This window comes from Lutjanus erythropterus, chromosome 21 (genome assembly GCF_056507025.1).
Source record: "Lutjanus erythropterus isolate fLutEry1 chromosome 21, fLutEry1.hap2, whole genome shotgun sequence".
Taxonomy (NCBI): domain Eukaryota; kingdom Metazoa; phylum Chordata; class Actinopteri; order Lutjaniformes; family Lutjanidae; genus Lutjanus; species Lutjanus erythropterus.
In genome coordinates this window covers 17995388-18010928 of record NC_139337.1, presented here as the reverse complement: position 1 = coordinate 18010928, position 15541 = coordinate 17995388, and the positions used below count along the sequence as shown (strand labels likewise).

Below are 15541 nucleotides of genomic sequence, written 5' to 3'. Positions count from 1 at the left end.
TAAAAGTAGGGTTTCTTTAGATTTATGATTTGTATTAGATGAGGTAAAAAATGTCCACTCTGAGCAAGTGGAAAACTGGCAGACACCGGCACTGCCCTCTCTTAAAAACCCAGCTGAGCTTTAATAGGCCATCCCCTCTGGTGCTCTTAGACTTTAAGTTCAGAGTCCACACATTTTCTCTTGTATCTGACCCGATTTGTCAAACCAGTCCATCTTCCTCCTCTTACTTTTGTAAGTTTACTTGTTTTCATTTTCGGTCTTCTTGCCTCTGTCACTCATTCCAACTCACCTGTCAAGGAGGATTGTAAGGAGAGCTGACAGGTGGTGGTGACTCTCGGTATGATTGGCTGTAAAGTCAGGAGGGATGAGTGCGAGGGGCACATGGGAAATCAGATGCAGCTGTGGCAGAAGTATATTCAAAGAAATGGCTTATTGTGACAGTCTGTCCAGTGGAAAGGGACTTCCTCATCCCATGTCTGTCTAAGTACTTCTCTCTCCTCTACTCTCGTCTAACCTTCCTCTTAAATCTTTGTACTTGGTCTTTAAATCATACTTGACAACCCTCCCACTTTTCCTGGGAGACTCACGTTTTTCATTACCCTCTCCCAGGGTCTTCTCCCCTATTTCTCTCATATTTTTGTTTAATATCACAGCATGGTTCTTACACTGTACAGCATGTTTAAGACCTATGACTCTAAAAGTCTACTGTTTCTACATGGACCACAAGGCAGTTGCACCAAATGTCGTTTCTTGGCGTGCATGTGAAGCAGAAGAGAGCTGCTTGTGCCTCATCCTCCTCAGTGAATGAAAGATGAATGTCTGTCTGTGAGAACTGACATCACTAAGAGAAAGAAATAGTCAAATTTCATACACCCTGGAAAGACGAATTCCCATTTCTTGCGGAAAGTTTTAAAGGACAGGCGGTATTTGGCAAAAAGGGAATAAATGAAAACTCTCTGAAAGACACATTTTTATGTGGGAGGTTTTGAAATCCTCCCCATTTTTGAGGTCTCAAGGTTGTTAAATATGCTTAAATTACCAACAACTACTAACCCTTCATTGTTCTTAATAACGAGGAAAGATCAGGATAAATGAAGAGCAAGGGAAAGCCAGCTTTGTGGCTTACACCTGCTTTGATTTTGTGGTCACATTTATCGTCTTTAATGAAGGTTCGTAGGTTCACACCACCTGAGGTCGCTCCCTATGGAGGGAAAAATTGCTGACTGGTGAAGCTGCCAGCAGGCACAGTGTGCCAGAGAGTTTCACAGGAGAGATGAGCACATGAAAGAGTGCAACACATGAAAGTTATAAAACTTCTTCAAGTTTCTTTTCCTGCTTCCAATATCAAGTCATTGTCTTTGACTTACTTTCTCTGTAAAAGTTTATTGTAGCTCTTTCTATGAGGCTCTCTCTTTACACTGCATTATAAACATACTTATAATGCATTAATACTGTGCTCATAGCAATGTCTAATTTTAGTTATAAGCACTAATAAATATTCATACTTAGTAACAATAATAATGACACATATGGTCAAGATAATTTCTGGTCCCTCACTAAGTTTCTTTGGCAAGGATCATAGCGTGTAATACATTCTAATCATGTTATAATGCCTTATAACAGTGATTATGATGCATTTTAAAATTAATCTAATGTATTATACTGTAAGTGGTCATTTGGTGCTTTAAGTAATTAAATTCATCAGGTATAGGCAGATATAATACACCTTACAAGCTGGTAGTAACTCACTATAAGTGGTCATTGTTTTCTTTTACTGACATGGAAAAACATTAAATCCATACGAAAACAACAAAACACAGACTATAATAAAATTTATTTATTTGTTTAACGGACATAACAGAAATTTAGTACTCCAATTTGACACAACTCTTTGGTGATGATTAACTGAATTATGGATATTTACATTTGCTTATAACAACAATTATTCATTGCTGTAACTACAGTATAATGCATTATGTAAAGATGTGTGTTTAAAATACATCAGAGAAATTGGCCTCATTGAAAGTGTTACCAAGTTCACCTTCCAGTTAAACACTTTTCATAAGTATGTGGTTTGATAAAGAAAAGGGAGCAGCTGTTGGAGACGTGCAGAATCAAACTAACCTCCTTGACTCATCCATATTAGCAGATTTAATTATGACAGAAACACCACACAGAGAGTATGAAGACATATCTGTCATCTTATGACCCTTCTCCATTAACTGTAAATAGAAGTCATTAAACTGAGATTAGCATCAAATTAATACTCGTCCGCCTCTCTAATCCACGCCCTCCGCCTTTGGGATATGGAAATTAATTTCTCCTGTATTGAGGTAAAGCAGAATTCAGCCTTCATAGATGTATCTGTAGCTTTAACTGTAGAGGAGAGTGAGTGGTAATTTTGCAGCTGTTCTCCATTTTCAAGTCTTCCAGAGAGGTAACACAATCTCACCTGAGAAATGGAAAAAAAGCTTTTGGGAAAAAAAGAAGAGAAGCATTTAAATTTCTTCCCATCCATGTATTGTTTTTAATTTAAAAACAGCCTGGGTGGCAGCCAGAGAGCTGTTAAGCTATGTGGTGCCATGAGTGCTAATGCTTAAATACAGCAGGGATGGATTCTGCAGAAAAATAATGCATTTCCAAAGCTGCATGCCTTTGGTTATGCTTACAAAGGGCTACAGTTTGTTAGCAAAAGCATTTATGATCAAATGAAAGACAAAGATCAAATGAAAAAGAACACAAACACAATGGAAAAGAGCCATATAATATTTTAACAGCATTAGGTGAAATAAATTTGTATAAACATTTTATGTCGCTCATAAAAAATGCAGTCTTACACATCTGCTTCTCCCTGTGCTTTACTTAAATGATTAAAAGATTAAAACATTAACTAAGTTCTCCCACTGCGTGTCATCCAGTCTACAGGGGATGCTTTCAACACCTCATGTCCTTCTTCATGCTTATAAAATCTTATCACCATTCCTAACAGTCACTTACAAACTTACTTTCTGCTATTCTCTCAGCAGTTCACTTCAGCTCACTTCAGTTCCAGTGTCTGGACATGTTCAATAATCCCTCTAGATGGGACATCAGTGTCTCAGGTTGCTTTCAGGTCGTAGTGGTGTGGAGCAAACACGCCCCCAGCTTTTCAGAGCAAAGAACCCTGTTCATACATTTATTGTTGCTTCACACTTTCTTTAAAAAAATAACGACGCTAGTGCCAATACCAGTGTCCTTAAAGTAATACTTTAAGTGATAATTAATCCTCCCACATTTTATGCATTTATTTTTTATCACATGTCAAGGGCATGTAGTGTAGTTGTACGTTTAAACGTGTTGGTGGTGTCTCAGAAGGTTGAACTGCGGACTCTGTGTATAGTGCTGCTTTGGTAGTGGACCAATCACACGTTTCATTAAAATGAAGAACACATTTGCAATGAAACTGTATGAACAGTTAAGGGTTTAATGATTCTTATATCAGGAGATAAGATACTGCAATACAAACATCCGCACTCTCGAATTCCTCCTGCCCCCCAAGTAAAAACAGCGATATGATAATATAAATTTGATCGTAAAAATAATTGTCAGGTTCTACAGGTGATGCGCTGAATAAAAGATACTCCTCCATTCTGCACCTACATGGCACCTGAAATTACTGCCTGATGTTTTTGTTTAATTCAGTTGCAACAAGTGATGAAACTTTAATGTTTTAAATGTAGTTACTCATTTGCACACAAAGGGAAATGGAACATTTTGTACTTAGTGTAAAACCTGAGCCTTCTTAGATACAAGCCTGACAGATTAGACTGAGAACATGTAATTAGTATAGGAGCATAGTTATTTTAAAAACGTCCTATTTTTGTAGCTATATTTCTCAATAGCTGACAGCATGGTACCGTGGATGATGACAGCTTCCCTTTCAGCTTCCAGGTATACTTTATAAAAGTTACAGGCTGTAAAAACATAAAAAAAATATCTTACAAATTACAAATACTTGCTTATCAAATGTATCAAAATAAAACACTAGTATGAGAAGATTAGTCAAGAGCCTTTCTACACAAACTGATCACAAACATGCTTTAGAACTGGCAAATATTCTGATTGCTCTTTTCCTCTGTTTCTTCTCTATTTTAGTGACTTTCAGTCAGATTGCATTAGAAATATCTGATCATATTTTAATTATATACCTTTATGTCAGTGGAAAAGTGAACTAAACCCCAAACCAGCTTCTTTCAACAAGCTACCCATCATGAATAACACAACTGAAATAGTTTGCAACGTTGCGGTGTCGCTGGACCCGACAGGACATGTCACTTCAATCACTTGCATTTAGTCAACGACTGTGTTTGGCTAATTGTTGTAGAGTTTTTCTTTTACAAACCTGGGGATAAGAATGAGAATAAAATGACACATTAAATAATGTGTTTTAAGTATTTCAAATACACAAATACCAGCTCTCAAGGTATTTTGTTATGACTTGCATCTTATTTCTTCTGCCTATGCGAAATACAAAACACTCCAAAGTAATTAAATCCATGTTTTAAATACATTTAATTGAAAAACTGCCCATCAGTGGCGGCTGTGTACAGAAAATAAAGGACAACAAGTGAACGTGTTAAGGTGCGTGAGGTGTTCACCTGATCCTCCTAACCCCTGACTCCTCTTGTATGCTTCCTCCAGCCTGAAGATGGAAACAAAGAGCAAAGGGCTAAAGGAGCAGCAGCAGCATCACAAGAAGCTCCTGGCAGCCATGTTGTCCCAGGACTCCTTTGATTCGGTCCACAGCCCCGCCCCGTCCATCGCAGAGGAAGAGATGGAGGACGAGGATGATGCCATGGAGCTTCTGGGTAATGTCACATAATACACCACATCCTACATACCCAGACACAGATTGTGTAAACTGTGTTGAGCGGCGCTCCTGTGGAGCTGCATACCATTAATTTCTGTTGATCAAAGTTTTTATTAAAGTGCCATTGATCATAGTTCTTAGCGGCTGAGCCAGACTGGCAGACAGGTGTACGGTGCCTCGCTGTGTGTATCAGCAGATGCCCCATCATTGCATGAGACAGACATCTGTTTTCTTATCTTCTTACACACACAGAGAGAACAGCTTGCCATGTTTACCTCATATACGTGTGTGTGATGGTTGCATGTGTGCAACAGCGAGCCAAGTAAGCCGACTAATGCCTTGCTAACATGAAGACCAGAAAACAAATTATGGCTGTTAACATTTCTTGTTTAATGAGTCGTTCTCTTTGCAGAGCTCATTAGCGTTGTAAGATTTTTTTCTGATAAAATCAATCTGTTCTGATATTCAGGAGTCCAAATGTGTTTCAGAGACTTTGTGAAAACTACAATGACATCATTTCTGCTCAGTAGGCTAATAGTTCATTTTTAACAGGGGAATGAGCGCCGGGTCATTACATCCTCCTTTCATCACTCCTTTCGCTCCATATTTTTTAATAATATCAGTTTAATATTTTGGATGAAGCCATATTCTAACTTGCACAAGCCTCAGATAAAAGATCAGCCAGACTAGACTAACATATTCAACTAAACAAGGGGGTTTGCAAGTTAACAAAAGAGGATGCGTTTTGGTTGTTTGGCATCCTCAGTCATCCCCCCTCATGCCTATTGCTTATGTTTAATATGTTTTGAGCTTTAAAGTAGCATCAGACAAACATCTGACTTGAAAAGATTGACAGATTGAAGGACTCTTTTTGTACGAAAGCAGAGACATCTAGATAAATGCGTGTTGCGATGTGATAGATTGGTTTTTATTTATTCCACTGGATAATTGGTCAAGTACTGTGTTAGAATTACCAAAGAAAAAGGAAAGAAGGGTTTATCCTCACTTTTTCTTAGATACATGGTATTTCATCAGCATCAACATTGAAAATGGAGAAAAACAAGAACCTTCGATAGAAATTTCCCTACTGAGTTTAAGGCTTTAGGGGGGTTTAGTTGATGCTGGGGCTCCTGCAGTCGGATTTGGCTGTTCAATGTGAACATTTGATGATTTGTTCCTGTTTTTCAGTTCAGCACCACTCTAAACTCCTATATGTATATGTAGTGTCAGTAAGACTTATTTTGATCACTTTCTTTGTCATCTTCAAAGTTATCTTCCACAGCTGGAAAAAACTGTTACTCTTCTGTTATTAGTCTTGCACTTATATTCTCTGGCTGCATGCACATGCTCAGCTGCACCATGTTCACACGTCCTCTGAAAGTGTAAAATACTCACATAGAGAGACGTAGAGTCTGCATTTGAGAGAAAGAGAAAACTATTCAATTGAAAGTAATAATAAATAAATGTAGGAGACAGCTTAAAAGGAGGAAATGGTTGCATACATGCAGACCTATAGAGGCAGATCTGCTGTACTGTGTGTTGGGGCTGAATAGCTGGATGAGCAAAACAGCAGCAGTAAGTTTATGTGCTGTACTAAAGAGCACTTTAGTAGTAGCTGTTAAAGGAAACTATGCTTCCTGTTTACACAGTCTGGCCAGATGCTCTCAGCCAGTTAGTCTCAATATTCACTCCGAGAATGGAGCGTGTGTGTGCTCGCATTCCTTCACGCCGGCCCTGCCCTTAGGTTCAGACTTTAGAGGGATGAGTAGGTGACAAAGCAGGTGGAGAGAGTACCTGAAGTGAAGTCTTGTTTTGGCTTTATTCAGCGGAGGTCTAAGAGCTCGTCACCCTGTCTGTGCAGACACAGCGTGTAATGCATCATGCCAAACTGAATTTGCTACCTGAACTGTTCTGTTTGGTAAAGATCTCTTTCTCTGTCGCTTACTTCTCTGCCATTCAGTCATCTTTCCCTACTGCTGTGATCCTCTTTGAATAAAGTAGCTTATATTCCTGCATTGTTATGCTACTGTAAAGCAAGGTCATACACAGAAGAGCTGCCACTAAAGTATGCAGCAAAGCATCACTTATAGGATTTATTGCACCAGTAGCTCTTAAAAAGAATCCATCAGAATTGTTAAAAGCCGTAGCTACAGCTGGGAAAAGTCAGCTCTTCTACAAATACAACTCAATGTTAAGCCACTTTCTTTCATCTAGGTCAGCTAACAAATGCCTGACATACAGTACTTCTTTGAAGGATAACAACCCACAACCTTTTCTTTTTTATTTTCTTACAACGTGGGCCCCAATTAAAGAGCTTTGGCTTCTCTTCCGTCTCCTCTGAGCTGCTGCTCTGTGGTGACACACGATCTACGTTTGTCTCTGCTCTCTGCTCTACTGTCACAGCGCGGAGACACTTGTGCTTGTTAGCAGGGTCTTTTCATCGGGGTCAACCTCAGGGTCACATTTCTTTATTGATGTGTAGCAGAGTGGCTTTAAGGTACACAGACTGAAGCTGCAACAAATGATTCCTCTTATCATCCCTTTGCTTGATTAATCACTTGTTTGGCAGATAAAATATCAACATTCGATAAAATAAGCCAGAAAAAAATTATTTCTCAAATTGCTAATTGTGTCTGAAAAATAAAAAATTAAACATTTAAAAAATGAATAACTGATTGTTCTCTGATAACTGAGAATTCATTCATTTGAGAGTTTGAGCACAAACACAGACCGTCAAATTAAGACTATGACCCTCTTTACACTTTGCATTTTATGATAGGATTGCAGTCTGATAGTGCTTGACCATATGAAAGCACTGGTGTAATCCGCTTGGCCAGGACACCTCAGGTGGTCAGGGAAGCATTGTGAACACATGAACCGTAAGTGTAAATGCACATACATTTTCAATCCACATACAACAACAACATAGGCAGAACATTGACAGAGATGCTGCTCACTGAGTTTCTACGGTTATGTTGTGAGTGAGCTTCTCACTCTTTTCTCTGGATCTCAAGATTAGGAACCTATAACTTGTAAATATATACTCAGTGTGTTTGATCATGTGAATAGCTGAATAATTAGTGTCCTGCTCACTCTTTCTCCCCAGATCTCTGGATCTCAGGTGTTTGGGAATCATAGGAGTACCAAAAAAAGAATCAGTCTATAAAAAAATAAAAATATTGATCCTCTCCCTCCTTAGTAGATTTTTAAAATCACCTTAGGAGTCTTTCAAACACCTCGTCTCACACTCCCCTTTCAGGTGTGTATGAGAACCTATGGTGGCTGCAAAACTTGGCCATATCTAAAGGCAGCGTTTGGTTTGTCCATTCTGGGCTACTGTAGAAACATGGTGGTGCAACATGACGGAAAGAGGGCCTGTGTCCTCTGTTTATATGAACGGCTCATTCATAAAGTGACAAAAACACAATTCTTATTTTCAGGTGATTATACATAATCATAATGAAAACGCACTTAAGAATATTCTAGTTTTGCCTTTTTGTGTCAATAAATCCCCATATTGTTTTCATACCAGACCTTTAATTGAGAGTTTGAGCACTAACACAGACTGTATTTATTCTCTGTCCCATATCTAAAACTTTTAAAAGTTTCTCTGCGCCAGCGACTCTCAGACACATTTAGTACATGTATTATATGGAAATTGATTTTTATTGTAGGCCCAGTTATCTACTGCTATGAAAAAGTGTGTAAATTGTATTCAGCTGCTCTATATCAAGCTGCTCTTCCATAATAAGTGGAAGAAATCTTGCATACACCAGGCTTTGCTTTCCTTTATGAGCCCAACACAGTGGTGACCCAGGACAGCAGTATATAATGGTGAAAGATACAGCCATAAAGCAGGATGTTGATGGTCTGTGATGGCCCTCTTTAATCATAACTCTGAAATCCCAGACATATTCCCCCAGTGGCTTTTACACTACGGCCCGGGGCTGTAATTCAAAGGGAAATAATGCAGCGAGGTCATTTCTGATCCTCTGTCAAGGCCTGGTCCTGGTGCTCTCCACAGGGACTACTGCCACTGTGTTGACTGTCGCTGTGAGCGGCCTGCCTCACTGCTGTAGAGTTGATTAAAGTGATGCTAACATGCAGCATGTGGTGGCCTGGAGGACTTGGAGGAATGAATGACCCTCAGGAGGGATTCTGGGTCTCATTTAGAAAGAGAGTCTTGGCACGAATTTTGTGGCTATGACCAAATGCATGCCAAAGATGACTGATGACACTTGGCAGGGATGGTGATCTTGTGATAGTATATTGATCCCTGAAGGAGATATTTATCTTTTTCCTTGCTGCTATCCACATGAAGGTTAAAACATATGGTGAGCTGCTCAGCAGCACTGCTGGAGCTGGTAGGGATTCAATGCCTCGCTCAAGGACTCTACATCAGGTAGGCTGTAGTAAATCAGCTGATTCAAATGTTCTTCTTTAAAAAATTATGATATAAAAAAACTATATGTACTGTAGCTGCAATGTGTACATCTCAGGGATAATCTAGCATTGTCAAATTTAATAATTATCATGCTACAATGTCAATACCTAACTCAATTTTTTAGCAGTTTAATGTTACTTTTGATTTATCAAACCAATAAAATTCTTAAAATAATATGCTCAACACGGTATGTGGTGCACTCCCTTGAAGCCTTTCACATGCAGCACTACAGTCACTCCAGTGGCAGAGATTGTTGGAAACATGCTGTCTATTCAGGTATTTGCTTAGGATGACATCAAGTGGCTAAAATGTAGTATTGCAGCTGGTGTGTGTAAGGTCCATTCTTAAGTATGAACCTACTTATTATATTGTCAGACGAGTACATTTGAATTTTTCATTTGTTATTGTTGCCATCATTAGGCAAAAGTTCCCTAATTACCTTTAAGCAAGTGGACTGAAAGAAAAATAGACTTCTGTTCTGTGTTTTGGCTCTGCTGTCTGGCTTTAGAAAATCTAACCCAGGAGACATGGGAGACTGGCCAATTACAGGTCAGTAGAAGAGTTGATTGTTGATCTCAGTAAAATGTAAGTATGTTTATGTTTATTTAAGGATCTACATTAGGAGCACATGGATGTGCCTCTAGTATTCTTAACAATTAACAATCTTTCTTGAGAGTTTCTTCGTGCAGCTTTTAACAGAGTGGCCGAAAAGTATGCAGAAGCTGTAATCCTTTACAGTCTTTTTACAGTCAGCTTTTCAATTAGGGCTCAACTGATACCGCATTTTTGGGACCGATACTGGTATTAAGGAGTATACAATATTGATATATCAGCCAATATGCTTTGTAATAATCCCTCAGAAGAGGTTATCACTTGTGACAAAGATATGTAATAGAGGCATGGTATATTAGAGAAGAGAAGGACTATCTTATTTAGATGTACAGGCTTTCTGTACATCAATCTGGATACGTTATCCAAATACAGATCACATTTTAATACGGGATGTAAATGGGGTGTGGGTCTTCCTTGAAGAAGCTGCACATAGGTTTGTTTGCTTGTGCTCGAAGAATAAATTCCTAGTATTATTTCACCAGAAGACAGAGTGCCTTTTTTCCATGGATATCTGTATAACTTTATATTAAGCAAGACTTCCTGGATTGTGTTTTTTTTTTTTGGACTTTTACCTGCTTCACTAAAGAGCACCTGTCAGATCAGCGATCAGAGCCTTGCAGCGCTTCCTTCTCTCATTATGGACTGTCAAAGAAACTATTAACTTTAGTGCTTTAAAATAACTGACTCTCAGTCACTTACATACACTGACACATATCTCAACTGCTCAAACACACACACACACACACACACACACACACACACATACAGAGGGTGTTTTGTGTGGTAAATTGCAGTCTTGTACCGTAAAATTCTGATCATTGACACTCATCCCGCAGGAACCTATGTTTTCTCCAGATGTGCATCAGTAGTTTCTGTGCGTCATTGTTGTATTATCAGTTGAGCATCACACCTGTTAATTGGATATGAGACTTCCTCTTGTGCTGATTGCTGGTGTACACACAAAGCCACGCAACGCAAATTAGAGCGATTACATTAGCGAGAATGGAACAGGTCCTGAGGTGTGCGAGCGATCAGTCATTTTAATGTGTCCAAACCTCTGGAGGACGAGGAGACGAGAGTTCAGAGACTCTAAACATGTTGCAAAATATCCACTGGGAGGCAGGAAAGGAGCATGAGTTTGTCCTCCTCTGTAACAAGTACAACTTCTGTGGGAGAATCAGATGCGTAATAAAAGCAGGCTTAGGAGATACAAAGAAAGTTAGCAACTAATCTCCATTTCCATATTGAGCAGAAGGGTTTTCCACACTGGATGTCTTTGCGCCAGCACCTGGATAAGGAGCTTATGAGAAAATAATAAGATCCTGTTGGAATGGTTTACAGTAATGCTCGCCAAGGTAGACCAGATTGAATACAATTATAAAACCAAAGACATGGCTTAAGGTTGATTTGTTTTGTTCGCATTGTTCCAAAAGAGAACCTAAAATCAGCTTAGGGTCTTATTGATTCTCTCTCAGGGATGGCACTGTGTTTTCCCAGTTGTTTTCATTAGTTCTGCGCTTAATATTTACCACAGTTGAAACCATATTGAAAGTGAATATGACTCACATGTTCTTGTAAAGCCATGGAAAATGTCAAGATTCTAGCTTTCGCTGGGCGGTGAGACCACAGCTTTATACTGATCTGAAATAAGAAACAAGCTGAGTTCAGTGTGTGGCGAGAAACACCCTGTTTCTGGCCTCGCAGTGTTATTTTATGGTAAGTTAATGAGACGAGTTAGCCAGTTCCCCACTGTAAAGTTACTGTGCTCGTCATCCTTGGTGGAAGTATTCCATTTCTGAGACATGCGCTTTGATTCTCAACAATCCACTCTTGTTTATGGAATACATGTTCTTTATTATTTGACAGCACATGTTGTATATTTTGCTCTGTAACAACAAAAACTCAGACTTTCTTATTGTGCAGTGAAGAGTCAAATTATGTTATTAATGTTTAGCTTTCATCTTTCCCTGTTTTTACTCTACTTCAACCTGTCAGGCCTCACAAACATGTTGCTCAGCCCACTGAGCTTCATTTAGTTATTTTAACTTCAAGCTTTGAACCCAAAGTTTTCAAAATATCATACAGTATAACCAGCTGAATTAGAAGGAGATGTGGATAATACGATACAAAACACATCTACGTTGGTTCATTTGATATGGTGCTGCAGTAATAGCTAATTATACATATATACATATGACAAGTTATTTAATATTTCAATATATTCACTCAAACATCATATTTAGGTTAGATGATGGAGTCCCCATGCACCCCATCAATTGTTTTTCCAAGTTTTTGTAATGCTCAAGGTGTCTAGTAAACAAATGTTGATCTGCCAAACTCAACATATTGTCTCAAGGGTCTTTTTGATGGGCGGCTTTGTGATGAAGTTTTAAAATCTACCTAACTTCTGAACAAGACATCACGCAGAAACAAGTGACCCCATTTTTTTAACATGAGGAATTCAGTGAGAGGGGTATTGACATGATTTCAATAACTTTGGTATATTAAAAGTCAGAAAATGCTGGTGGAACTGGTGGTAATTATTCATGCCCGAGTCAAAGAAACGCAAGAGATAATAGTAGCTGGTCAGAAGTCTGCCGAAACGTCCATCTAGAGCTTGTATTCTACATGTAACTGACACTGAGCATCTAGATTTCATACCACTCAGGGGTCTGGCTCAGCTATGTAGGATTCATGATGGACTTCTTGGTGAACCTCCTGATTCACCTTACTGCACACTACACTTTGTAGTATGTTGACCCACTCTGGCAGGATTCCTGAAACAGGAGAGGAGGATGTGAGAGGAGCTTCACCCACTCTCGCTGATTCACAGTGACAGTGAGGATTTGATGGCGACAGCATGAGGGCATGATAAACCTCCGTCTGATCTTTGATACACAGAATAAAGTAGAGTCTGATGGATGAGTTACACGGTCTGTGTGTGGCTCTTTTGTTTGACGATGTTATCTTCCTTGATCAAGCAGAGCATATGGTACATATGCTCCACTTGATCTGCTTGCACATACAATAGCACAGTTTTTTTGAAATACAAAGCGTAGGTGATGGGAAAGCAAGTCACAGTCTTTACTGTCTGTACCACCCTGATGGTCTATGTTAGTCTATGTTCCTCTTCTGCATATATTGACCCTTTTCCCTCTGAGGGTGATTAAGGTCTTAGCCTTTCAACTCACAGAGTTGTCCAACTTAATGTCTTTCTGTGGTGACAGAGCAAAGCTGTTGTTATTTTTTGCTTTATGGCAGATAGGAATGACAAATATTTGTTGCGAATATAAAGAGTAGTCTCCTTAAAATTCTTGCTATATATTTGGAATTTCCTGTGAGAAAGAAAGAAAGAAATGGTGCGTTCAAAACCACTGGTGGAAGAAATAATCAGATTCTTATTTGAAATAAAGGTAGGAATGCAGATCATCATTGTGAAATTTTTCTGAAGTCCTGCATTGAAATGTAGCAAAATAACATGCATATATGAATATTGTTTGTGTGAGCCTTTGTAACCCCTCGGACTGTAATATCTCAACATTTGTCGGATGGATTGCTGTGAAATTTGGTACAGACGTTCATGTCCTCAGAGGAAGAAGCCTACTGATATTAAACTAAACTAAAATAGTGAACATGATAGACATTATACCTGCCTAACATCAGCATGTTAGCAGTGCCACTGAGACCATGTTAATATGCTGACGTTAGAATTTATCTAAAGCTGCTGTGTCTAAACACAGCCTCTCAAAGCTGCTAGCATGGCCAATCTAATGTTGTAGCTGGCAAAAGTGGAACTAAATTTATCTGTTTTACATGCTGTTGGGTAGGTTAATACGCTATTAGTTCATTGTGTGTCTGGTTGTAAAATCATAGACCAGTTAATTGGTCGGCGGATAAATCGGGCCAATTATCAGGCATTTTGCGATAATCTGCTTTGGTCAAAAACCAAATATAGCCTCATCTGTGTGGCTGCTGTGGAACGATGTTAACATTCCTTCTTGTAAACTACTGGAAGGTGGTGAAAAAGTTAGTTTCAATTCGATCTTTAACAACATGTTACTGGCTACACAAGATAACCATGTATATGAGATTACAGTGTGCATGGAACAATGGAATTATACATGACATTTCTTTGTTTTGATATCGAAGTAATATATCAGCATCAGTCAGCCACTAATCTTTAATCGGCACCATGATTAGAAGAGCTGTGAAATAAATGAAGTGGATCAATTACTACAGTGGGGGTTTTTTTCTCGAAAGTGGTGAAGTAGAAGTATAAAGTGGCATATGGAAATGCACAAGTAAAATACAAGTACTGTACTTCAGCTCATTCTCTTAGCTAGATGATGTGGTAATGTGACCTGCTGTACCCGTGTGTCCCTGCATGTGAAGGAGTGATTGCAGCGCTAACATGGCTAAGAGCTGTCTCTTTGTACCTCTGCCTAAGGCCAACGTTCAGATTTCCAGAGTTAGCAGACAAGTCACGCACTTCCTGACGCCAGCAACAGTAACAGCCCCTACACAGAGACACACAGACACGCTGCCATCACCCCCATTGCCCCCTTCATCCTAGCCCAAACTACCAAAGACACAACAGTTGCTCTGGAAACAACGTAAACCAGCAACAACACAGCAGTGTCATCATGGTGCATGAAGAGAAGAGGAGGAGGTTGATGAGAACATATATGTCAGTTGCGTTAGCTGCTTCAGCACTAAATCTTTCACTTGAAACACAAGCTCGAGAGGGCTGGGCTCACCTCTGAAGTGTTCGCCGGTCTGATGGTGAAAAGAATGTCCCCCAGTAAAAGTCTAACTGCGCCCAATTTGACGCCTGTAAAAGTCTCCATGGTGCAGATGGATATGCTAATCGAGAGGCAAATTGCTGTGGTATTATGGTGGTGTTACTGGAAACAATTATCAATAGGCAAGTAGACTGCTGTGATCATAAATCTAGCAGTAGTCATTACGCGGCGCATGGCCTAATACCAGCCAGCATAAGTATCTCCGGTGTGCGTAAGCGCCTTAGATGAACTGAGCAGATTATCTGAATGGAAAAGAGCTGAATGGACTCCATGATACTGTATTGTGGCTTCTGCAGCTAGACGGAAGCAAAAGATGGCAGATAGACACACATGGATGATAAAGAATTTGTGTGAATAAAAGCACTGTGGTATTATAGGTGCAACTGTGCGTATCGTTATCTAAAAGAGTGAGAAGTACAATTAAGAGATAAAGTTACATCACTTTTCTCTGGCTCCTGTCTGCAGCAAGATTAAGATTTACAGTGAGACACAAAGAGACAAGTGAGTTATGGACTTGATGTCATAATGCAGTAATTGATGTATAATCAGTAGTCATTGTGTGAATGAGTGAATTCATATGTTGAACTGTGCCTTTGTCTGTGTGTGGTGGTGTGTGCTGCTGTATCTATGTGTTTATCACAAACATGCAGGGAAACAATGATCTCCAAAAGAAATGTAGACATTTAGAGTGAAAGGAGGGAATCGCTCACACATTATCTCATCACTCATGTTAACTTATGTTTGTTTTGTTAAAATTGCTCCGCTATCATCACCGTCTAGACTTTTCTTGTAGGGACACATTCCTGTTTGATTGAGAGCTTAATTCTTTTACAA

General features: G+C 39.2%; 1 protein-coding gene across 1 annotated transcript in view; it reads left to right on the top strand.

Moving 5' to 3' along the window:
- The window catches only part of c21h8orf34 (chromosome 21 C8orf34 homolog), an 87462-nt gene that overhangs the window by 31071 nt on the left and 40850 nt on the right, over window positions 1-15541 (top strand). Inside the window, exon 7 of the mRNA XM_084747688.1 lies at window positions 4681-4847. Within this exon, the coding sequence (XP_084603814.1) occupies window positions 4681-4847 (167 nt within the window). The remainder of the gene's footprint in view (window positions 1-4680; window positions 4848-15541) is intronic.